General features: G+C 36.4%; 2 protein-coding genes across 6 annotated transcripts in view; both read right to left on the bottom strand.

The window, feature by feature from the left end:
- LOC137389657 (speract receptor-like) overlaps positions 1 to 7,246 on the bottom strand; it is a 46,144-nt gene extending 38,898 nt beyond the window's left edge. For both annotated transcript variants that reach the window (XM_068075722.1, XM_068075723.1), the window contains exons 1-2: positions 7,114 to 7,246; positions 5,516 to 5,574 (exon numbers count right to left, since the gene is read on the bottom strand). The gene's annotated coding sequence lies outside the window, so the exon portion shown is untranslated. The remainder of the gene's footprint in view (positions 1 to 5,515; positions 5,575 to 7,113) is intronic.
- Positions 7,247 to 21,312: 14,066 nt separating this feature from the next.
- Positions 21,313 to 27,378, bottom strand: part of LOC137391100 (protein regulator of cytokinesis 1-like) — a 63,486-nt gene continuing 57,420 nt past the window's right edge. For all 4 annotated transcript variants that reach the window (XR_010978106.1, XM_068077458.1, XM_068077460.1 and 1 more), the window contains one exon: positions 21,313 to 22,281. Coding sequence is in view for 3 of the 4 variants with exons in the window: in XM_068077458.1 (XP_067933559.1) it covers positions 22,216 to 22,281 (66 nt within the window). In the remaining variant the exon portion in view is untranslated. The remainder of the gene's footprint in view (positions 22,282 to 27,378) is intronic.

Genomic DNA, 27,378 nt, shown 5'->3' with positions numbered 1-27,378 from the left:
TAGTACAAAATGGAAGTAGCGATATTAACGCTTGTACTAAAGTAAAGTAACGCTTGCATAAAGTCGGAAAAACGCAAATTTAAACCCACTTGCACAATGGAAACAAATCAACCTTTACCAAAAAAACAACACTGGGCGTGTTTTCAAATGTTGACCTCTTTCTAAAATGTTTCTCAGCAGTGCTCCAGCATATGTCAAATTGTTGACAACCTTTATAGTCTCTGGCAATATTTGGCCGAGTGAAATTATTAACAATTGATTCTTTGATCTTCAAGTGGGATATCACTACAAATCCTTCAGGAAAATTGATTAGTATTAAAATTCCAATAAATTATGAACAAATATATCATCCAGGGAAGAAGTGCTCATTTATGGTGACGCCTGAAATTTTCAAATGACAGAATACATCTACGTATACTTGTCATTCCTGTCCGATTATCATCACATGCCTAATAGAAAACGTCTAGTAATGCAAATAAACGCATAAATTACAAAGAAGGTTCCAATGAGGAAAGAAAATTAACTCAATTGCCCCACATCTACAGATATATTAAGATTATAATGAACGTCTAATCTCACCGGCTTAATTACTCAAGTCAAAGTCTTAATTAGGTGATTTGCGCAATCCGTTAACAAAAGACGACGGTTGGTGCGATGGAAAGGAATCCAGGTAGTCATCTACACGTAAGCAACTGCGTAAAACATGTGAGATTCATCCTATCATAAGACTCACTGCTCTATAGTCTGATTGATAAAGATTAATAACAAGCTGCTATCACTCACTACGCATCAATATTGAATTATTGGCTAAACAAATCAGTATAAAGAATCGCAAGTTTTTGCTTATTTTGCTCAATGGATAGCTCGGTTGGAAAGGCAACATCTGTTCAATGGTTGGAGATTTTTTAATATTTGCCAAACTAATTCATGAATTCTTCTAGTATTGACAGCGTATATATATATATATATATATATATATATATATATATATACATATTACATATATATACATATTACATATATTACATATTACTCGTCGTTTCAAAGTAATTAAGTTAAAAAACGAACTCTAAACTCAAAGAGGCGAGAATATTAAAACTAAATGAACTTATGAGTAAAATTTTTCCAATTTTAGTCATATAAGTTTTAGTCAAGCCTGCAAAACTTACAGGCTTGACGAACGCCAAGTGTAAAACAACAATGCAGCTGCAGCGAAAAATTTGAGAGATATAATTCTGTCTAGTTTATAATATATATAATAAAAGATATATACATACTGCACTCTACAATAGTCTGCACTCTTCAGATGCGAAGTGGTGAAACATTTTTTCCTTTTTCCTGTATTATTTTGTACCTGACTTTGCAAAAATTCTATTTTCAGTGGAGTTCTCTCAAGTTGGCGTTCGAGTAATTACAGTCAAACATGGATAACTCGCCCACGGATAGCTCAAACACATGGTTAATTCGAATGGTTTCTTTGGTCCGTTCTCACGTAATGATAAATTGCTATAGATAACTCGAACTCAACACTGTTAATTCGAACTGTTTTTTGCCCAACGGCTACCGAAACGGTTGTTATCGCTTTAGAAAATCACTTTATTCCAAGCCATAGAGGTAAACCTCAACTTTTCGTAATTCATAAGCGTCGTTATTACCACCATCGGCAAAATATTTTTGTCAACGACTTTTCTACAGGTTTGGTGAAATTTGATTTATACCAAACATCCGCTTAGCGATTGCCCTTCGGAAGCGAGGTAAAGTGAGGTAATCTTTGCATAAACTTCAAGAAAAATCGGCAAAATTGATCGTGGGTAAAACGCTCAAAAGAAAAAGATGTTTTTTCTTTTGAGCATTTCAACAACGATCAAGTTTTGCCAATGTCAATCTAAAAAACGTCCTGGCAATAACATCACCTCAAACAACGAACCAATCTCAAGTGATAGAAAAATCTATACTTTTTGATAAAAACGTTTTAAACTTTACATTAGAAGCATTTAATTTGAAACAAGCCATTTGTGCTTTTGATTTATATTATAGTTTGTATATGTACATGTATCTACTAATAAATAAGTAAATACATGGGCTTGTGACAGTGCTTTGATAACTTGGACGCTCTGATAATTCGAACACTTTCGCTCGGTCCCGTGAAGTTCGAGTTATCCATGTTTGACTGTATATATGTATATTATATTATACATGTATGTCTTTTTAGTAAAGGTGTGTGTGTTCTGTTTAGCATAAGTTTTGCTATTCTGAGGGTTTAGTACAATGAGTTTTGTATGAAAACCTACAAACTGAGGTTTATAATCATATACATCATACTATGATAATCTATACATGTGTGCTTGCGATAGTTTACTGAAGGGGTAAAGTTGATTTGAAAGTTGAAGAAAAAAACTGTGATTAATATAACTGCAGACGTGTAGAAAAGGTTGACTGAAAACAAGACAATAGACGACTACTCAGCCAAATCATTTCATAAACTGTATGAGGAACTTAGACAAAATATTTTGTAGATTTTATCAGAATATCAATATTTTTCTAACATTTGCAATTGTTTTTGATGCTAAAAGTAATCTGACTGCCAGGATGTTTCAAAAGTAAAATCGACTAAACTTCATCAGAATTAAAATGCTCAGCAAACAAATACGTGCGAAATGATGTCACTAGTTACTATAGTTGATATCAGCTATTGTGTTCAAATAGCAGAGTTACATGTCTCTATTCTGTCTGCCTCTTCACAACTACAGACATCACAATCACACTTTTGCTTAATCTGAGCATTTTAACCGCAATCACCTCAAACATCAAAAACAATCGTAAATGATAAAGAATACCGATACTTTCTGACAAAATTTCCTAAAATTCTGTGCGAAGCCATGTTTAAGGCACTCACAGATCAGGTTCTACTGCTAAAAAAGATTTATATAGAAATATTTTAAATAATTTTAGTCGATTTTAGTTTTGGAACCCAATATTTATCCTGAAGTGTCATATATAACAATTTATTACAGCTAACGCTGCTAAGGAGTAAGCAGCCAAGAAGTTCATGTATTTTAGCAAGTTCCGTTTCTCATAAGCTAGAACATAAGGAGTGATAGCCGCTCTTTACTGCTCTTCCCGTAAAGATAATGTTGTAATCAAAGGGCCAAAGCAAAACTTTGTTACAGGAGCGCATGAAATCATCGTAATTGTATATCAATAAATGCGTTTGTAGAAATCCGAATTGAGGTTGAAAGTGGATATTAGAGAGGTAAAAATCCAAAATGTTGACAGAGAGGCCAAATAACTGATTTTAGAAGTATTTTTTGTTGTTTTTATATTCTGACTCCAAATAAAAAGAAAAAAATTAAATGACATTTATCATGTTGTTATACTAGTAAAAACTGTGATAATAATAATCAAATATTGAAATATTTGACTTAACTTAGAGCTGTCCTTTCATCAAAGATAATTCCTCAGTGATCTATAAAAATACTCTGTTCGATGTCTGTTCAAGAAAAACATGATGAAAAATAATTCAGACAGACTTAAAAATATTGTTAACTTAAAATGAGTCATAATACCAACATTAATCAATTCATTTATTAAATAAATTACTTAACCCAAAAATCACTGGTCTGCAAAGAATGCGAGTGAATTAATACCTGCTTTTAATATATCGCTAATAGTAATGGCCATAAAATCGTGGGACAATCTGGAGAACTATTATTCAACCTTTGGTATCTTCACTGTCATCAGTCAAAGATCTACTAATATACCTACATATATCAATATAAGTACCTATTAATGCTTAGAGATCATTGCTGTAGAACATAATTTATCGGTATGAATATAGACGAAGAAATGCAGTAATCAGAGATGTACCTTTCGGACCAACATAAACATTTCCCCAACAGGAAAGATAATTACAGAACAGCTACAGCCAGCTCAAACAGACACTTTTTAACCAAAAATTCCGGAGTGTTTTAATATATTTTAACTGAAAGATGTGTAAAAATTATGAGTCATCAAATGACCAAATGTAAAAAATGGAAAAGACGATAGTCTTGATAGAAGAAGTATTTGCCACTTAATTTAATTTGTCTGAGAATAATCTAATTTCTGCTAAACCTTGAACTTCTTTGGATAAAACGAATAAATTGCTACACCCAGATTTTTCTATTTAACAGAAAGATTAAAATAACTTGTTGCTATAATTATACTTGCAACATAACATTTATTTTATCCAATTAAGTCTGGTGGAGGCAACTATTAATCATAACACAATTGCAATGATGGAAAGTGTTCTCTTAAACCTCTTGTCAATCTGAACCATGTATAATAAGCTGCCACGCGCTCATGCTCTGTCTTCCTCGCTCTGAAGGCATGAAAAAAGGATTTCAGATCAGACAGCTTGAAGACACACTGCCCTGTTTCCTGCTGCTTATAATCTATGCAAATTACATGTAAATGCATTCTTGTACCATTCTAAAGCTAACACACAGCCACCACATCATCCATAGGAACTATTACGACAGGTTACAGCAGGTTACAGCAGGTGGTGCCTTTAGCAGTTCATCCGTCAATGTCAATACTCCACAAGAATTCGTCTTGTCAATCTTTGAACTATTTAAAATATTTTGTATTCAATGTTTACAAAAAAGAGCATTTATGAAGTTTTGCACAAACTTTACACGCAAAAAACAAATGTTTCACCAAGCCATAAACTCGTTCATTAGCCTCTGCCCTTTTGTAGAAACAGGATCAGCTCGGCTAAGCTGTCTAATGGCTGCACCACTAAATGTTCTCTTACATAAGGCAGTAGTAAACGAGCAATAAATATATTTTTTATCTGCCAAATGGGTACTGACCCATAAAAGAACTCTTTACGCAGAGAAGCGAGTTTGCCTGTTTGGTTTTAAGAGGTAAGAGCGGAGAATTGCTATGATGTAATTCACGGTTTACGGATGTTAATTATCTTATGGCTCCGATGAACGCTGCCCGTGATAGACTTTTTATTTTCTTATCAAAATGTCAGCGGATAATCATAACATATTGTAATTGGTGTAACGAGATATGCATTCCAGTTTAACGAGAGCCAACGTTTTGCTCGGAGGTGAGACACTGCCGCACAAAATACTTTCTCATAGCTCGCTGAAAACTGCAGAGGATTATTGTATCACCTAACTCTTGTCCCTTCTTTTTATAAGTGAGCGTATCATGTTTAGGATAATAAAAACATAATTTAGTCAAATTGAATGACAAGATTACAACCCGATTAGTAGTGTAACGTAACCTGCAGCTTTTAAACAAACTTTGGTGTCAGTTTTAACTGCGACCAAGAGATTAAGATAAAAAACAGCCCAGGACCAAAATTGACACTCGCCGCGGGCAAATGGCTGTGAAATAACTCTTCCCTAAACTTGTCTCGAGGTAAGTTTTTTGAGTGGCTATGTTCACCACTAAGTTGACAAGGGCCGTCAAAACACGGCGGCAGAGACTTTGTGAAGATAGCTAGCCTTTACCCACTCACCGGTAATATTTAGTTGTGATGGGCACTCATTCCCTCTCTTATCTGCTTGGCTATATGTGCTAAAACAAATTGTAACACATGAATCCCTTTACCAAATATACAACTAAACTCGTTGTGACATTTTTTTAAATCTAACCGTGTGCAACAGTGACTGGTGGTAGTACAAAGGGTAAAGCTAAACTAGTACACCTATGAGCGTATGAAGAGTTGCATGCTTCATATACATGTATGTATCAAAAATTTTAATACTTGAAATCAATTTACATTTTCATAAAAAATTTAATACCTTTGGCTTTTTGAAAATGAAGTTTTTTTGAAAAACGATATTATTCATTTACCAGGTTTTTGTGCTTGATCTCAAATAGCTAGGAGAATGTCATTCAGTGATTCTGCAAAACAATACATCAAAGCCGACCCAAGTGGTGGGTCACATTTAAATACTTAGTCCATTACTCTGTGATTGGCTACTTATTCAAAGAAGCTCTTTCCATACCAAACTACCTTAAGATAATATATTCCTTTGGGTTAAACATTATAATTAGAAGAAAATTTATATTCAAAGAAGCCGGCAGTCTCTTTGAATGGTTATTTTTTATGAGCTCGAGCCTGCGCTTTCAACCAAGAAAATGGCATGTAGGCATCTGCACATCTGTCAGTTTTATTCAAAGCTCACTGCATACCTAATATACTTGCATATTATAATAACAATATTATAATATACTTATATGTACCTATCTATTTTACTTATATCAAGTGACCATCTGCTATGTACAACAAATAGGGGAGCATTAGAAAGTTATACAATGACCAAAGAGGTGAATTCTATTACCACCGCCAGAAACATAAAATAAACAAAGTTGCTTAAAAAACAGCAATTTTTTTTAGCGAATCGTAATTTGTATACTGTAAACTGAGTTTGGCAAACTCAACAATATCTAACGCTGTCTTATGCGTAAGCAGTCCCTCAGAGACCGAGAGGATATTTGCTTAGTTGCGCATGATGTTTTAAGAATACTGCTGCACAAACAATGCCTCATGAGCTTTGCTGGACATGTCTGAGTCCAGTGGCAAGGGAACCTCGAGGACTGAATGCTTGCCCAATTACAGAGAGTAATTTAGAGTCGGATGTCATTCCTGTTACACCCAGAGGTCTTTCTTGGAAATTGAACCTGTTGTTTGCAGGTCAAGCGTTCTAGGGCTGCTCTCAAGGCTGTTTTATTCTACTCCATGAGTGTGGTTTTCATTAAACTAGAGTTTGCACCATCAAGATAAACAGTCTTCGGAATGCATCGCCTTTTTTATGAGCGAAGAGTATATCTGCAAGGTTGCATGGTCGCTGCACCATCAGTGAAGCCAGTCCATGTAGGGTTGGCGAGGTAGAGGATATGAGTGCAAATGAATGATTGATGCCTAACAGAAGGTGTTGCGCAACTTGCCTATACATGTCATATTCGTGTTATGCTTCTGTCAAAGGTGCAATAACAACCACAAAGCACCGATCTATGTAAGACATTTTTTCTGCAGGAAATTAACGGGTTTTAAAAGTCTAGTATGCAGGTTTTTAAAACTGACTATAATTAACTGTATAAATAACTTACATGTTGAAATGACTAGGATATCATTAGCTTGACCAGAGGAAACTCGGAGATACTCGGAAGGTGTAGCTGATGTATAAATCCGTTTCCCTTCTTACGGTCACCAGAGCAGCCAGAACCCCCCTAAGTCTCTAATTCTATCTGATCCTGGGAGGGTAGAGTTGCAATTATATATGCCATCTAATCCTTTTATACCTGTCTTGGCCTATTACACACATTATGTAGGCATGGCTCGCGATCCAATCAGGTTAGGAGGCGGTTCTTATAAATATTGGAAAGATAACTCCGAAGTGATTCACAATGGCATTATCCAGGCTTGTTTGAGCAAAGAAAGATGTTTAGCAATCCAGACAGATTTATTTGTTCGGGATCTGTCCTTAAAATCTTGAATTATTATTTTCAAAGGTAGCAAGTAGCAAAGCTTTTTCACTACTTATGGAAAGCTTCAACTTTGAACATAATGATGAAAATTCAAAGCAAACCTACTCTTAATGCAGACTTGGAACATTACGGGTGGTCTTTTTTCTATGGCAATCATGTAACGTAACCAATATTATCATTTTTTGATAAGTCCAAGCCTGAGATTTCAGCTACAATTTCAGAGAAAAATAATGATGCTTTCAGGCATCAGGGCAACTGCCTCTAAAGCGAAAGTGCAAAGGGTAAGATTCCTTCTTTCAGGTATTGTATGAGCCGATCAGGGCTCAGCAATATTGGTACAAGGTGATGATATGGACTAATAAGGACTCTGTAATTTCTTTTAGGCACTCTAATAAAATTTGTCTGACTGTTCCATATAGCAGCTGTATATGTAGCTGCTATGTGGAACAGTCAGGCTGTAGCACTAGTATATATAGGTGAGTATAGCCATTACAACATATAGGTAAGTATAGACCCTAGTATATAGAAGTAAGTATATAGTCACCTACATATACGTGTAGGTATAAATGGCTATGGATATGTAAAATGCAAGTCTATCTGCGCAGAAGTATGCCAATATATTTAGAGTGTTATGTATATATTATGTGTAATGTATATATTATGTTTAAGATATATATTATGTGTAATGTATATATTATGTGTAATGTATATATTATGTGTAATGTATATATTATGTGTAATGTATATATTATGTGTAATGTATATATTATGTATAATGTATATATTATGTATAATGTATATATTATGTTTAAGATATATATTATGTGTAATGTATATATTATGTGTAATGTATATATTATGTGTAATGTATATATTATGTATAATGTATATATTATGTTTAAGATATATATTATGTGTAATGTATATATTATGTGTAATGTATATATTATGTGTAATGTATATATTAAGTGTAATACAGAGTAAAAACTCACTCGATAGACTTACGATTGAGAGACGAAGCTAAATAAACAGAACTGATAGACTTTGAAAATAAAGAGACTGGAGCTAAAAAAGGAAAATATTAAAAAGAAGCGCTTTTAGCACAGCTTTAAAAACAAACATTTGAAAATGCAGACAAGCAATACAGGCGCATAAGAGTTGTGCAAGTAGAGGTGGACTGGACTAGGTGGAGTAGAGGTGGACTGGACTAGGTGGAGTAGAGGTGGACTGGACTAGGTGGAGTAGAGGTGGACTGGACTAGGTGGAGTAGAGGTGGACTGGACTAGGTGGAGTAGAGGTGGACTGGACTAGGTGGAGTAGAGGTGGACTGGACTAGGTGGAGTAGAGGTGGACTGGACTAGGTGGAGTAGAGGTGGACTGGGCTAGGTGGAGTAGAGGTGGACTGGACTAGGTGGAGTAGAGGTGGACTGGACTAGGTGGAGTAGAGGTGGACTGGACTAGGTGGAGTAGAGGTGGACTGGACTAGGTGGAGTAGAGGTGGACTGGACTAGGTGGAGTAGAGGTGGACTGGGCTAGGTGGAGTAGAGGTGGACTGGACTAGGTGGAGTAGAGGTGGACTGGACTAGGTGGAGTAGAGGTGGACTGGACTAGGTGGAGTAGAGGTGGACTGGACTAGGTGGAGTAGAGGTGGACTGGACTAGGTGGAGTAGAGGTGGACTGGGCTAGGTGGAGTAGAGGTGGACTGGACTAGGTGGAGTAGAGGTGGACTGGACTAGGTGGAGTAGAGGTGGACTGGACTAGGTGGAGTAGAGGTGGACTGGACTAGGTGGAGTAGAGGTGGACTGGGCTAGGTGGAGTAGAGGTGGACTGGACTAGGTGGAGTAGAGGTAGACTGGACTAGGTGGAAGAATGCTGGACAAACAATGATACAACAGAATGACTAACATGTATTTATGTGAAGGTAAACAAAGGAAACACCTGAAAAAGATGAGAACATAAATTAGGCAAACTGCATACAAAAACTGAAATAAGAAAAGCTAAAGATTAAAAAAACTTATGATAGAGGTCATATAAAGGTCATTGTCTAACAAAGGAAGTCTGGACCAAACTGCAAATGATAATAATGAAATTCATTTAAATAATGCAGTTCCCAAGTTAGTTGTCTACTAGACTGGGTGCAGGGGAGTCTGTAAGATGCTGTCCAGAATTGCATTTGGTATTCCAAAAAGTAAATGTAAAAATACCAGCAGAATTTAGGTAGTAAAATCGCTCGAAAAGGTTCGATCCATAAAGAGTCAGAGTGAAATTACTAAAGCATCCAGAAAACGGCTAGAGAGTTTGACCAATAATGAACAACAGTATTATCTATAGGAACAGAGTAAACAAATTGTTGTTTTCTAATTACTGTAGGGCAGCGAGAAATCTTGCATGATTTGATAGCATTTTGTAGTAGAAAAGCCAGTAGGACACCACTGGAAAAACTGCGAAAATAAAATTGGTGAGATCAATGCCCTAAGGGAGGGGGGATTCAGACACACGCAATCTCTGTTTCTCTGTTAGTACCTTGGCTATTCTATCACCACGCATAAAGCTTGCGATTAACAAATGTCAAGCACATTTGAGCAATGTGGGTGTGTACATTCCAGACCTGCTGAATATGTTTCATTCGCAGTAAACATCTTTTGGTTAAATGAAGGCAAGCTGCTGTCGTGTAGGTGGTGACAATTCCAATTTTGTAGCCTTGCAATAACTGCCCTATCTTGTGAGTTTTCAGTTGTTGCTGTGCGTGACACCGTAGTGTGAGGTCAGCCCACGAGTGAACAATATACAGGAACCACTTCCTTGCCATAACAGGAACTTTCAATGCGTTCTTTTTAGCCTAATGATGCTACAAATATTCAAGACTAGCTTGTGAAACTGAAAGGTAGCATCCCCTTGTATACTTTAGCAAGAACATTTAAATAAATGATAGTTTTGGTAGAATGCCTGGTATTACATAACATTGGCACAATCCATGATCATCATTAAAGAACAGAAGAGTGACCGAAAGTGTAGACGAGCTTTCTTTACGGGTTTGAATAACAACCTGTGGATTTATAAAAATGATGGTGACTAACTGTACAATTAGTACATTGTTGAAGGTGAACTTGTACAAAATCTTTGTACATTTTATCAGAATATACTGGTATTTTTCTATCATTTACAGTTATTTTTTATGTGAGCGGTAACCTGGTTGCCAGAATATTTTTAAATTAAAACCGATAAAACTTTATCGCGATTAGAGCACTCAGATAAATCAAAAATACATATATAGTTGCAAAGAAACGGACAGAATCGAGACGCATCACACTTCAATTGGAACGCAATAGCAAACATTAACTACTGCAACAACAATGACTAGTGACATCACTTTGCACATATTCTTTCTGAGTGTTTTAAACGCGATCAAATTTTATCGATTTTAGTTTAAAAAGATCCTCGAAATCCCATCATCTCAAACATCAAAAATCATAGAAAAATATAATTTCCTTTCTAATAAAATCTACAAAATATTCCTGTAAGGTCGTCTTCAAACTGCAATTGTCTTTTCACAGTCAGATTCGAAGTAATGCATGCGCTTATGATGAAAATACTCATTGTTCTTATTTGAAAGAATTACTTGTGTGTATAAAATGCCAGCTTGGTGCAACTTAAATTTGGCAGCAAATAACGCATGACACTCACTTATCAAACTTAGCTACTTAACTGAAAAGGAAAAAAAATTGAATAAAGGCTCCAACACATTAATGGAGAATCCATCATGGCACTATTTCGTATTGTGTTTCAGATTTGCTACAAGCAGTTGTGTGTCATTAAACTAGCAAGCTTAGCTTTTCGTTACAAGCATTGAGATCACCTCTGACTTGAGCATTCATAGACACTTTAGCTACCAACACTAGTCACTAGTTGCTTTGCCAGGCCACTTAAAAGACTATTTGAGAGTGTGTAAGCTTCAACTTCTAATCATAAGGAGCATCCGAATTTATAGTAAGTTCGTTTTTTCTACTTCAACTACATGTAATTTTGCATTTTTTAATGTCTTTTTGCACGCGTACTAAAATAGACCTAACTGTTATATTCCAGAATGCTTTCTTTACTAGCCATATGATTCACAACAGCTAGTTTTTAGTATATCTCAACTACTTAAACTGGAGCAAGTCTTACTAGTGTTTGGAGGATATCCCCTAACTATTATAAGTGCTAATACCATATGCTCAATTCAATTAATGCTTTTGTCTGTTTTTACTAATCACCCTGTATATATCTTTTAATATTTGTGCACATTATTTTTATGTTTATATGCGTGGTTTGCTGTATACTGGTCACAATCAAACAAATAAAGCAAATAAACCAAATCAACTGACAAGAACATCTATTCGTTTGTCGCCATCCATACATCCCAACCAGATACTAGAACATGGTGAAAAATTGAAATTTTAGGACGATGAAATAATTAGTTACAGGTTTTCTGTTCCAATCGAGCAAAAGATTCAACGAAATAAAACTCAGATACTCTGACAGCTAGTTAGCGATCATAGCATGAACCAGAAGAAAACTATGAGACTTTAAATGCTCAACTCGTACAAATGGACTACATTTTGCAACATGAATGGTAAAATGCTCAGTGTGTTGGCTCAGAATGCTCAGTGTGTTGGCTCAGAATGCTCAGTGTGTTGGCTCAGAATGCTCAGTGTGTTGGCTCAGAATGCTCAGTGTGTTGGCTCAGAATGCTCAGTGTGTTGGCTTAACAAGGATACACTGGGCGAAAGTGTGTAGACATGAATTTGGTGAAACTCTTTGTCCTATTTCATGCTCATCTGTCTTAGGCTGATAAAGCTGGCAATAGGTTCTTGTAATACATTCGAAAAAGTTTTTGATATAGATACCATCTACAACCAATTCAAGCTCCTGCAAGCACAATGCTACAAAAAGTACAACAAATCAGTTATAATATCCCTGACGAGTGGCAGAAATGAAATTTTATTCAAAGCTTTTAACACAGGTGATGAATGCATCACTAGCCTGTTGCTTCTGTAAACATCAAGCAAAATTTTACTTACAACAAAATATGCTTAAAAAACTTAACTGAAATTAGAAAACTATGTGCTTTTATTTGCGTAAAAAGCGCGGATGTATTAAATTATTGCTAGTGAGAAGCATGACTTGGGAAAGTTAATAAACCTAACAAGATGTGACAATTCCTAAGTTGCTCAGACAAGATGCTACTTTGAGATTAGTTCTAAAACAAACATCCATTTTCTAATGAAGACTATGCTACGAGTTAGAGCTGGGAAGTACCTGATAGCTGCCACTTTACTTAACATATTCTTTTAGTTTATTTACATGTTCCAATAGGTCACCTGTCAATACATGTCGTAATAGGACACCTGTCAATACGTGTCGCAATAGGTAGCTTGTCAATACTTGATAAAATCTTCCACTAAGTCAAAAAGCGTCAATAGAAGGAATTACACTCATCAGATAATTCTTATTGGTTAACTGAGTTGTATTTTCACAGTTTGTCATCATTAGTGGTCAGCTAATTCGCAAAGGTCTATAAAATGATATCATGAAATAATTCTCTTGGATTAAACAAACCATATGGTGTAAGTTGTTATTAGTTGTTTGTGCAGCTGATCAGGCGTGTAAGATAACGAGGAAACAAAACACAATTGTCACACGGCTAGCGTGGAGGATGTGTCAAAAAAGCGTTCCTTTGTTGAATGTACTAAACAATAGCCGCTGCTCAGCTCACTCAGATAAGCCGTATTTCAACAGTCTAATATCACTCTGAGCTCTATTTAAAATTCCATCACCAGGCAAACAGTGGGCAACTATGCTATTGGAAAGGGCTGAATACTCTGTAAACAAGAATAGAAGGCCATTCAACCAAAAGTGCACACTTTTTGAAAATTTACGTGTTTGTGTTTAGCCAGTAGCCTATAGACATTCTGGTTAGTTTTTGCTTGCAGTCACTAATGCTGTTTGTAGGTTACAGGGGCCAGTCATTGACTCCCACTCAAATGTATGTATTTCAGCAGGTAAGGTAATATATATATATATATGGTAATGTGGTTGACAGTTTAAAAATAGCTCTGATCGCAATACCATTGATTTACAAATGGGTTGGCGTTGAGAAATGAAAATGGCAAGCAAGAAAAGAATATAAAATATTTTAGACACTGCATTTTTATATTAATTAAATATATCCTTAGCAAGAGCTAACTTTATATTGGATTGAATGACAGAAATCACTAAATAGTCCATTACTGCGATACCAAAATAAGAGGGTGCTGCATATACAGTATATGATAATATTTATGCTTCGTTTCTTTCTCCAGTCATTTTAAAGCTGCAGGCAGTTATATACATTTGTACATCCGTGAAGATAAATGCAAAAAGCTACCATTATTTCATAAAAATTAGTAAATGTACCAGTAAGCCTACAAGCAGTTGTACACCTGAAATGTACAAATATGTACCAGTACAAGTAGTGGTACAACTAGAGTGTACATGTATTTACCAGTACAAGTAGTGGTACAACTAGAGTGTACATGTATTTACCAGTACAAGTAGTGGTACAACTAGAGTGTACATGTATTTACCAGTACAAGTAGTTGTACACCTAGAGTGTACATGTATGTATCAGTACATATGTACAATCACTCGTGACAACTAATAAGTGGGAAGTGAAATTGGTAATGACTATGCTTTCTTTAATCTGTATTTATAAATATATAACTTTATAAGTTTATAAATCACTATCAACTGTCATTCATATGTCCAGTTAATTAATATCTGCAGACTGGCAGTCCCGTGTCTCGTGAGAGACCGCCATGTGTAATGACTATATGCACAATTATTCTGCGGTGTAACAATGTGGCTGCATGGTTTAGTGGTGCTGCTCTTAGCTTCACATATGTGTATCCAAATGTACAGGTTCAATTCCTGAGAGGTGTGATCTTTTCCCCAAACACTCTTAGCTGGCTTCGGACAGACACGGGTGCTTACTATAGAAAAGGTTAGTTGAATGCCCAAGTTGCATGGGTAATAAAAACAGCTTATAAACATAACACTACCTTACCTACTACATCACCTTTACACTACAATACCTGCAACTGTTTGTATGCTGTTGTTATTACCTGTGCAATGCAGGGCATTCACCTAGTGAGGCAAAGTGCTAATCGTTACGCGTGACACAACGTTGTTATGCGTATTTTAACTGATGTAATGAATATCTTTACCATTATTGATCGATATGCTATGCTGATATCTAATGGATAAGCTAGATGCCTCCAGAACTGGAGGTCTGAGATCGAATCCTTGGTGAAGCGGATTTTTCTTCACTAAAACTTTTTTGCTATACCTGAACAGGTGGACAGACACGTACATCTATAAATCTCAAGGTTTGGCATCAGTAAGTGTCTGTCCAGCAATGAAAAATCCGTATTGTAGAAGATTTGATCTCGGAGACTTCTGTTGACTAGGCGGCAGGCTAACCAATTGAGCTACACAGGATGCAACAAATTCATTGAGCAATAGGAGTCATAACCTGGGTTAAAATATGCATAGCGGCTAATCTGCATTACATGCAATGTCACTTAAGCTTGCTCTAACGTTCTTAGTAATAAGTTTAGCAATACTAGATTACTCAAATTAGCCAATGGCAGCTACATTACCGCCACTGTTTATAAGCTCTTTTTTAATACCCATGCAACGCCCGACATTCGGCTAGCTTGTATAAATACTACATGAATGCCTGAAGTTGTCCAGACAATAAAAAATCTTTGTACAGAAAATTTATTTTCCTTTAACGTAGGCATACAACATTTACTATTACAACTTTTAAACTTGACACCATGAGTAAAGTGTTTTGTACAGGTCAAATAAATTAAGAGAAATGCTAAAATAACTGTAAAGGTACTTGAATGTGAAATATTTAGTAAGTAATGGCTAGATAAAGTATGATTTGTTGCAATGGTTACAATGAAAAGTGAATTGATACTGATACAATTGAAATAAACTGAATAAAAAATACCGAAAATGCTGAATTAATAACAACAAAGAATACATAAAAGTGTGTCTATAAAAAATGTTATTGTTGCTGCAGAAGCTATCCGTTAAAATTTTGAATACAACTATACTGGTACCTCTCAATAGTCGCTACAGGTAGAAGCGTAAAAATGAGATGTCGAAATTAAATACATCAATGAAACGCACGAAGCTACTTTGTCTGACCAAACAGAGAGCATGTAAAGGCAATTCCTACACAAAAAAGTCCATGCGAAAATTTGTGTTAGTTTCACAATTTCTAGCGAATGCTCTTTGCAATAATCGAAAATTGAAGATTGAAAGTGTTAAACATTTGATATTGAAACGGCACAATTTAAAATTACAAATAAAGAAAAATGAATAGTGGATTGTGAATTGGTTTTTGAAAAAATTTCAAAAAGAGAACAAACACAAAAAGTAATTACAATTCATAACAAAGCATATATATTTAGCATTAAATAGAGGTAAGGATACCGTAGATGAGCTAAATCAGACATTAATGGTTTAGTCTTGTGGTTAGTTAGTGCCGTCGCGAGTTCAACTCCAGTACGGTGGGTAAATTTTCATTGTTAGACTTAAATCGCTATAGCTGAACACAGCGGCGACAGAAAACAAAAAATAAACTTTGGGATTTATATATCTATAAAAGTAAATTAAAATGTTCGCTTAAGTTACTCAAATTCATTACCTAAAGAAACTTAGCTAATGCCCACTACATTACCTGCCACTGTTTATAAACTATTTCAAATCTTGGGCGAACGTGTAACATAAGAAGTAAGAAATGTTTTTGACAATCTTTTTAGCTTTGCCTCGAGCTTTCGAATATTTGAATTATGCATTGGCCAAACACACACAGAAATAAACAAATACCTTTATTTAAAAGTTAGAATGGTAAATGCTGAATATGTTGATTATAAATAAGCTTTTTATGCAAAAACTTCATTACCTGTACAGCGCCAGACATTCAGCCTTTTGATTTTAAATTTAAAAATATTTTGATTACATATGAAGTTTTTTTAACAAATATAAAAATAATTGTGAATGTATTTTATTTGGTAGCAGTAAAAAATTTATGAAATTTCTAAAGCGGTCACCTAGTCATTTCAGAATAGAGCATTTGTGAAGTGACATAAGTGACTTATGGCACTATAAGACAGCTACAATACATACAAGATATCTCTGATGAAAAGCAGTTCCACCTTTCAACACGCTGTTTAAAATTAGTAATAAGCTGCATTTTTCTAAACATCCTTCAATCTTATTACACCTTTTAGCTTATTGTGCTAAGATATTGGTGCCAATCGCAAAACAAACCGACAAACCGAAAAGCTAGCCATAAAAAGACTGAAACATCACAAACATCTGCGATTACACCTTCGATGAAGCGCTAACAAGTCTCGATTAAAAATAAACTCATCTATTGTTAAATTACCACTTTCACAAAGAAAGCATGAAGACAAAAAGCAACGAATAACTTTTAAAATTCTCCAAATACCGTCTTTTAATATGAACAATACAATGCTGCCAAGGTCAAGAAAGCACCAACTTGTTGTTTTACCAACTGGGTAATACAACAAGGTCACTGAAAACATCAATACAGTCAATCAGCATATGGCATTTTCTTTTACTCGCTGAGTACCATATAAATATGGCTATTGGTAATGATTTGAGATGGTCATTAGAACATAAACATATGATAGCCTGGCCAGCTGAACTGCTTCATAACTAAAAGCTTATTGCAGGCTCATAAAATATTTAATAACATTGACTTTCACTTCAAATTGCTCATGAACGTTCGTAGACATAGGAGTGCCTTTAGCCTAGAAAACCTAATTACTCTACGTAACAAGTTGGCCTGCATTTGCCAGAAATACACCCAAGTCAGTGATTCAGCCAAATGACTCGACTCGTGAGTTCATCATCTATGTTGATATTGAGGTGAGCAGGCGCCCCAGCTGGCAGTTAAGAGTACAGCTAATTGCTAGCTAGTACTGTTAAGTATCCATACAAAATAGAAAACAAACCATTACAGTTGTTTTTCTATCTAGGGATGCATTAAAAGAAAATTACAAGCTAACGTAACAACATAAAGTGATGAGTACAGAGCGATATTAGCTGCCTGATGCTTAACATGAAATCGATGATTGTAAAATGTATAGGTTATGTTCGCAATAATAGCCTACATGTTGTACACAAAATTTTTAAAGTGCTGTCGAATTCTGTAGACTTTGGGTGGATGCTTATCGCTTTACGTTTAATCTTCAGCATTCCACTGACATACACAGACAACTGTAAAAGGATTGCAGTAGAGTTTGCAATCATTGGAATATATGATGGCCGAGTTGGGTGTGATTTGTTGAAAATAGATGTGTGTATTCCTTTCAAGAGGTCACTAAAATATTGCATGAGATTATTACAAATAGTCGACATTCGGAGGCTATGATGCCTGAATATTTACCGTATAACAAATGAATTCAGCGAATATGATTTTTTATTGTTTACAAGCCATCACCTAATTGATAGAGTAGTTGGCGCAGCAATTAAATTCGAAAGTGACATCGAAAAGATAACTCCAAATTTAAACGAATGATTATCACACAGTACTCATTCCATGAGAATATTTTTAGGCCCTTTTTATGCATACTTTTCTGCTGTACCATGCGCAAAGCCTGCTGTGGTCGCCCTACTACGGTGTCAAGTTTGGTCAACACTGTCAAGTTTTCCAGAGCATCACAATTACCATGAACTCTTGAAGGCGAGGGGTTGGAGCTTATACCATATAATTTCTAGAGTGAGTTTGCAGTCTCCAAGCTCCTGCTACAAACAATTGATGCATAAATAGTAAGTGTAGGATAATCACCACCAATCTGTCAGTGCTGAGTTGAAGCAATATTTTGTTATCGATTGACCAATAGCGTATTGCGTAATGTTGTACAATGACTACACCTTCTCTCATATCATCAGTGTCATCATAGAGCCAAAGATCTTGTAGCACAGCCTGAAGTCTATACAACAAACCTTCCCAGCATCAAAAAAAAATATATGTGTTGAAATAAATCACACAAAAAATAGTCAAGGTTTTATGGAGAAACGAGTAAAAGCCGTGTAATACAATTAACCTATAGGAGTTAGTAGTAAACAAAAGGTGTCCAGCAACAATTCTATGTAAACCAGGCAGTGCTTACTGACCGTATCAGCTATCAACATGTTGTTTGGATGGTTACCGATGTGATGATATCCTTAAAAGTCTTATTCAACCTTCATGATTAGGAGAACCCCGCAGCACACGCGATTGATAGAACCACCACCGCTGGGGGACAAACCAGTTTAGTCTTGAGCCATAATCATTGTGGATTGTTCATGTTTTTGAGACAATGTTGATATCTTTTATGCATCTCCTGATATCTCCTACAGTTCTGCACACAGCGTGTCACTTGGCACTGTTCAAAACCTAACTGCCCACAGTGCTAAGAACCGGTGGGAAAAAACGAGAGGAAACCAGGTAAGACGATATTAGAGGATTTGTGGTATATCACACACCCATTAGCAGAAGGAATAGAAAGAACGGATTTCTGTTAAAAGAATCTTAATTATGTATCTTGACAGATCTTAGCATTATTACGACAGTTTGTGTTACATCACTAGACAACAAATTGAAGCTGCATATTCAAAGCTTCGACATAGAGTGTCAATCCTTTGCTAAAATAATGACATTGTGGCTGCTGGTTGGGTGTCAACTGCTAAAAGTATGCTATTATGTGATTAAAAAAGGAATAACCTGAAAGAATTTTAATTATTTTGAAGAATGCCACAGATCGCAACAACACTCCAGAATACAATGATTTACACCGAAAAAGAGCCTATACAAAATAATAGCCTAATCTAAAGAGCTGGAATGAGAAAGGCTCCTGGGTACCTGTGATTAAATTTTCATCACATCTGTTGGTGCTACTGAAGTTTGTCCCAAACGATCTGCATGGCCAGGTAGGTACAGACCTACCACAGCTATAAGTATCTAAATGTTGCTTATATTATAATTGGTGATGCACTATTTCTTTCAGAAGAACGAATAAAAAATTATTATTTTCCAGCATTGCTTTAACACATTAACTTTATTATTAAGTTAATATGTTAAATTAACTTTATAGTAACTCCGAGTGTCCATCGATCAGTCTGAAGCCACACTTGAAGGTTAGGAAAGAAAATGCTTTCGACAGGATTTGAACTCATGCCTTTAGGTTGGGTATGCCAACACTATACCACCTGTAGTGATCAATCACCTTGTCGCATTTCAGAATAATTGTGCAGATATTTATTACACCCAACAACCTCTTATGGCACATTGGAATGCCAGGGTACTCGTTTACAAAATTCGGCAACCAATAATTTGCTAGTCGGTGTCTTTCACCCGCACAACCTATAGGTTGTTTCTATTATTAAAACAGCTGATTCTATAGATGTCTGAGCATGACTTGCGCAAAGGTGAAATGGTACTATTATGGTTTAATTCAATTAGCGGGCTACTACCAAGTACAGGCGAAAAAGATTAACAGAATATCAATGGATATTCTCACGTGCTTTGTAATTACAACCGTCGACTTCTTAGCCTATTGTTACCACATATCTTTCGAAGTACGTAATAACAATGGCTTTGAATTCTCTTACACCTCTTATTAACTGATCTCCTCCAAGCATTTGCTATTTTACTCCAATAACTTGGGATAAAATCCAGGAGTGAGCAACTCAGAATTCATTAAGCAATTTTAAACTTTCCTCAACAACATAAATAATATTTATGCTTACATATTTGCCAAGGCATTCACTATATGTATGTGCAATACCTTGAAGATCAAATATGTCTGCTGAGCTTACCGCAATCAGAGGCTGTGTGTGTTGGCTTGAGAGCAGTGCTGCATAGTGGCTCTGTGATCTTGGCTGGACATGTCTGAGTCCAGCGGCAAAGGAACCTTAATGATTGGAGGCATGCCCAGTTACAGAGAGTAATTTAAAGTTGGATGTCATGTCAGTCACCACCAGTGGGTCTTTTTTGGGAATTGAACCCTGACCCTGTTGTTAGTAGGCGGGCGTTCTAGACCAGTAGGCTATAGCCTCAACAAATATGTAAGTGACTGAATTCATTTTGGATTCAAACGATTGAATCGACATATTTGTACATATGCTTGCCAGAAAGTTTGTAAATTGAACATTTCAATGACGTTATGTTATAAAAGTCAATTGAATGTCTAACACATATATGTTAGCTAAAATCGTCTGATACAAAGTGTCAAACTGCCTGCTAGCCCAGTGGGTCAATGAGAACAGAACAAGGTCGATATTGGTCGCAGCCAATCTCTATAGTAAGAGCCATGTCTGTCTGTCTGTCCATCCGAAGCAACATCTGGAAGTTGGGATAAAAGGCTGCTTTCCGTGAAATTTGAACTCGTGACATTGAGCTTAAGAGACCTGCACTAATCAACTGCCTTCCACGGATTCCAAATACTTGTGCACATAGTTATTCTCTGCGCTTATCGGCACACTTGAACATCTCTCGTCCTGCACTAGACTGCCAGAGTGCTAGCACTACTGATCTCCACAGCAAATATTGCTGATAAATACATCTGAACGTTTTTTTAAATTTCTTTAAACAACATCTTAAAAATAGACTGACCAAACAGCCAGCATTCATCATATGCTGGAATTCTATCAAACTATATTTGAATAGCCAACATAGTTTAGCATTACAAGTAACTAATGTCTTCTAGCGCCTTCAACAGAGGGTGGATGTAATAACTGGACTTGCCATAGCACTCGCTGGTACCTGTCATAGCACTAGTTGTTCGCCTCGGGCCATGAACAATCATAAACCACTGGTTATAGAGATTATCATGTAATCCATCCATCTCCATTGCTTGGTAAATGAGAAATGAATGCATTCCTACATGACATTTGGACAATAGAGTGATGAGATGATACCACTCCACCCATGTCACTATACAAGACTCCGCAATGGCCTTTAGCTTCTATCAGCCTAGGATCTGATTGGTAGATCAATGATATCCCACAAAGAGGCTTATAATAATCTTCAGAAATCATAATTAATAATAACATTACGTTAACCTGAAGGAAGCTATAACATCCGTAATTAAAAATATAAATATCACTGTGTATCGCTGACATCCAGTTTCACTCTTTCATTCATTATGTGCATAAAATAAAAGGGTATCACAAACGGATATACAAGTTGTTAGCAAAATGGATTGCATAATGTGAAAGAAGTGTAGAAATATAAACTATAGGTATCGCCAGAAGTTCATTGCAAGTAGTGAGCCTAAAGATACTAAAGTCGATGGCTGGTAAAGGGGCGACTAAAAACATCCTATATATCCCGTTAGCTCTATTAAGATAGACAACTCATAAGCTTGCGAATAAAAAACTCGATAAAATAAAAAATGTGCAACAAAAGTCATAGAACTTTCTAGAATGTTTTAATAAGCCGGGCCGATGAATGTAGACAGTTTATAACGATCAGCGATTCAAAGGTTTACCGAGACCTTCATATATATAATATACCTCGGTATAGCGCAGCGAGAGACATAAAACTTCCATTTGAAAATAGATGTTATCTTTACTGTCTTAGATTGTCCGCACCTGTCTCGGGTCTGTCCATGAAAGCTATTTATTTTTTGGACACATTGTACTTCTACACTGCTTAGTCTTGGCAGCTGAATCAAGAACGTTCTACAACAAAGACAAAGGCCAGTGTCATGCGAAGATGTTTGCTTTTTTAGCTGCCGTGTTCAATGAAATACAACAATAGCCAAGATAAGATCAGGAGACAGCTCTTGGCATATGTTTGCAAGGTCATATTATATAAATATAAAAAATTGAAACGTTGGAACTATTGGAAAAAACCAAAAGAAATCCATATTCAACACGAGTCAACGAGACTGATGAGACTGGTTGCAAAAATCTAACAAATCGGTTATTATACAAAGTTGTTTTCCCATGTAAGACATAAAACTTCAATCTGGCAAGCGCTCGGCTCAATCTAAAACAGGCTAATGTCTCCTCTCAGTTACCCATGTCCTGTTTGTCAAAAGAACTATTAAGGTGCTTCTGCATTATATACGCATAGGGGGTACATGTAGAGGGGGTACATGTAAGGAGTGTCGGAGAAACGTGTGAGGGGTATATATAGGGGGTGTATGTAGGGGGTATGTGTAGAGGTTGTAAGGGGAACATATAGGGATATGTGTAGAGGTTGTGGAAGGAACATGTAGGGGTATGTATAGTCCCCTGTAAAATTCTGAACCTTTCATTTTTTAACGGCTGAAGACAACAATTTGTACAGATATGATCACACCTCATACATTTTTATTTGCATGTATAGTAGGAGATAACTCCATGTTTATAGGCATGTGAAAGCATAAACAAATGCTTATCGAGAAGACTATTGAATGGTGGATATCTATTGATATTTTACCCCAGTTCTCTCTGGGGACTACGCAGAGAATCCAAACGTACCCTTACTATCAAAGCTCTATGTGTATATCCACTCGGCACCAAGCCATTAAAAGTAATGTTAGCCGTGAAGAGATATCGTTGCGAGGAACTCTGGCTATGTCAAGCCTCTTACAAACTGACTGGCTTTATCTGCAGTCTAAATAATTTCAGAATGAACCTCTACAATAGCTACAAGTCTAAGCTAAAACCTCTAAACACGCAAGTGAGATACCTTTGCTTATGTAAACCTATAGTCAGCATATCCTAAGTCGGCAAACAGAGTGTGACATAAACCACAAACAGGTCTGATAGAGAGCGGTTCAGAAATGCTGATTGATAACTCAAGGTCATTTATAAAAGTTGTATGATTAAGGTACGGCTACACGTAACGATTTTTTCGTTGAGTCCAATCGAAATCAGGAAATGAATGTTTAACACAGAATTAATTATTCAGCCGAAATTTACAGAATTGTCAGAGCTGTGCATGCACACCGAAACTTATGTGCCTTATGTGCCTCGGACTTAATAAATTGCAAAAGCTGCTAGAATCGTGCTCGCTAATAATTTGTTTAGCCAATTGAAAGCGTTTCGTCGACGATTTCGGTGTGGATGCACAGCTCTGACAATTCTGTGAATTTTGGCCAGCTAAGTCTGTGTTTTTCGTTCATTTCGTGATTTCGGTCCGAATGAACGAAAAAATCGTCACGTGTAGCCGTACATGACCATGAGTTATTATAGTTACCACAGCCATTATTTGCTCATATTAATTACCTGATGACGACTATCGTACTCACAACTATGTGACTGTAAATAATATAAAGGAAGGTCTAGACTCTGTTATGTAGATGTAGCTAAAAGGAATTTAAAACAGAGGCAGATTACTACAAACTCAGGGCAGACAACTGCTCTAATTGAGCTGATTAGAGATTGGCTATCATAAAAAAGCCACAACCTCGCACAGTCTTAGTCACCTCGACTGACTGCAAGAGGGAGAGAGTAGTTACCAGATGAAAACCGCAAAGTAGCAAAAGGTATAAACTCACACTCATTCTGTGATGTCAGTATTAAATCATAACTTGTTGTTTTTGGCAGAACGATTGCTATTTACCCAACCTTTGTTATGAATTGCATAGATTTTAGTGCAGTATGATTTACTTATGTCGAAAACAGAGACTAATACAATGAAAAACACAACTGTGCCAAAAAATGTATGACAAATCCGAGAGACCAATACAAACTATTTATACTAGCACGCTTGCGAGTTCCGTGTGCGCCATGAGAGATCGTAATGAGTAATCAATATATCCATAATTATTTTAGAGCACAGCATGGTGATCAAGTCGTGTAGTGGTAGAGTGCTTGCCTTTGGATCTGATAGCCTGGTTTGATTCCCATGCGAGGCAATCGCTTTTATTAATGCTTTTAGCGTGGGCTTCGGACGGACAGACACAGTTCTTATTATAGTAAAGACTAGATGAATGCCCGACGTTGCACGGGTAATAAACAAGTCTTTGCGCAGAAAACTTATTTTTATTTAACATATACAACATTTACCCTTTTAACTTTTAAACTTCATATCATGAGAAAAGTATTTTTGTGCAGTTCAAATAAATTAAGAGAAAAAATAAACAATGAGTTTATGGAAGTTCGTATTGAAAAGGTTACTGTTGTAGCAGAAGCTCGTTGTACTCAAAGTTCTGATATACGATACTGATACCTCTTGATACTAGTACAAACATAAAAATGAGAAATCTGACTGTCTCTGTCTGATACTCTGTCTGACCAAACAGAGAAAAGACGTAAAGACATTTTCTACTCCGGATAACACATTTGTTTGTGTAAAAAGCATTCTGCTTTTACAGAGTAACTGAAACCAGAAAAAGGAATGTAACGGCACCTTTAATTAAGAAATTTAAACGGCGCATTCAAAACTTACAAATTAAAAAAAAGGTAATGGGTAATTGTGAAATAAATAAGCTTTTAAAAAATTCTAAGAAATAACAATAGTAAAAGGTAATTAATATTAATTTATAATAAAATGGCATATTTAGCATGTGTAATTGCAATAAGGTTATACCTATATGTGAGAGCTTTAGAAATAATGAAAACGGCTTAGCCCATTGGTTTGGCACGCATGTTTGTAGACTTGCGATTTACCTGCCGCTAGTTCAAATCCTCTGCAAGGCGGATTTGTCATCGTTAGATTTAATCGCTATACCTGGACACAGGGGTGAGATGATAAAGTGCACAAAACAAACACTGCGATTTGCCGTATAGATATTGATTGCATATCGATCAAAAAGCCTTTTACATAAACTGGATGACATAAAGAAAAAGCTTCTATAATATAGTGCCGACTGCCTGGAAATGCCAAAATGATGCCTCTAAATATAGGATGTTCCATTCATTAAACTTCGAAGCTTCGACATTGTCCAACTATTTAAAATGAAGGAAGAATCAACCTGGTCCACTTTGAAGTTGGGAGACCTCATTAGACCCGCATTTTTCGAGAGGTCTAATCTCTCTTGAAGCCAGGTGGTGCATACAATTAGAACCCATTTTACGCAGCTGTTCAAGATCCTCCCTGAACTCAGGAAGTGCACAACCAAAGCATGTCAAAACTTAGACAAAAATGAATAAGTTTTCCGATTAATTCCCAAAAATTATACCAAACACTTCAATCAAATTCACCAAATGCTATGTAAAAAACATGGCATATATCAATCAGCTTGGGGTCTTGACAAAACGTGGCATACATCAATTAGGTTGGGGTCTTGACAAAACATGGCATACACCAAGTAGCATCGGGCCTTGACAAAACATGGCATACATCAATTAGGTTGGGGTCTTGACAAAACATGGCATACATCAATTAGCATTGGGCCTTGACAAAACCAACTGAAGGTACATGCATGGTGGCGCATTCAATTTTTACACTCTTGAGGAAAGAAATGCCAATCAGAGAAGACTATCATGCATATTCATAACTTTCCAATACTATTAGCCTAATGAAGCATTTGCGACTATATTTGAGGATGATTGACGAGACACAAAATTGCCGCCAAGTAAATTATACGCAAACAAGAGCTATCTGCTGACACAACACCTCACACACGAATTCACAGATAACCGAATTGTGACCAAGTAGCTTTTAGAAACAATCTAAATATTGATATGAGCTTAGTGACCCCAACACACGGAGTTCACTACAATTAGAAAAAATCTGTCACTTCAACACCTTGAAGCCTAATCTTGTATACACAAGCAAGTCTTCCGGGAACCAGGAAGGAACCAGCGAGAATCGGAACCAATTTTTCTGTCAGCGGTGGCTGCAAGCAAAACTCAGCGAGTTGAACTTTTCTACGGTACCCGGCGTAGGTTGCAGGAGGTTACCGGTAGTGAGAATCATGCACAGGCCGCCCGCACACCCAGAATGCATTGTGCGTACGATTTCTGTAATTTTGATCTTCCGATTAATCTGTATTTCCGATTACGGTAAAAGAATTAATATGACCTTGACCTGGAAACACACCTTATATATCTTAACTACATGTGTAAAAGATACCGTCGTCTAGGAGCAGACAATTCCTTAATTGCCTGATCACCGCCGGTACTGTAGGCGCTGAGAACATACAGTCTCCTCGGGTATCACCGAAGACCGCAGGCACACCGCCGACTGTTCACTGTAGGGTAAAAACCAGGCTTCAGTTTCCATATGACAAACAAGATCCCACCCGCCCTACCCGCTCTGCATACAAGTAAATATAGGCAAATGCCAAAAGTTGTCTATAATTTCTCATGTGTGCAGCCAAGTTGAGGACAGAAAAACAAGACAACTCCAAATATAGAAGCAGAAAGGAGACAAGAACAACCACTCAGTGGTCAAAGAATAAAGATAGAAGTTGAATATATGAGTGCGGGGTAGGCGCTAGCTGACTCATGTGAAGCTTATACTAGATTCCAAAATCACCTTAATAGCACCACTTAATCCTCAACGAAATCCATCAGATTGTAATAGATTATCATTTCAAAGTTAACAGTACATCATGCACCCGAAGAACATGAGCGTACTTACTTTTGGCTCAAGAAAAGAGCAGATATGTATAAATGTGGGTGCAGGTTTGAACAAAACAATTGTCTTAATGACTCCACAAACTATTTTCACTTTATCCAGTGACCTTCAACCTCCGCAGACATCACTATTGGTTATGGGTGCTCTCTGTGTCTCTATTTGCACATAAGGACAAGAGCTAACTACCGGTCTACAACCCCAGTATATAAAGACAGACACAAGGAAAAGTGCCAGCCTTTTCACTAGTTACAATCTCTGCC

The sequence above is a fragment of the Watersipora subatra genome, chromosome 3 (genome assembly GCF_963576615.1).
Source record: "Watersipora subatra chromosome 3, tzWatSuba1.1, whole genome shotgun sequence".
Lineage (NCBI taxonomy): Eukaryota > Metazoa > Bryozoa > Gymnolaemata > Cheilostomatida > Watersiporidae > Watersipora > Watersipora subatra.
This window is presented reverse-complemented; position numbering and strand designations above follow the sequence as displayed.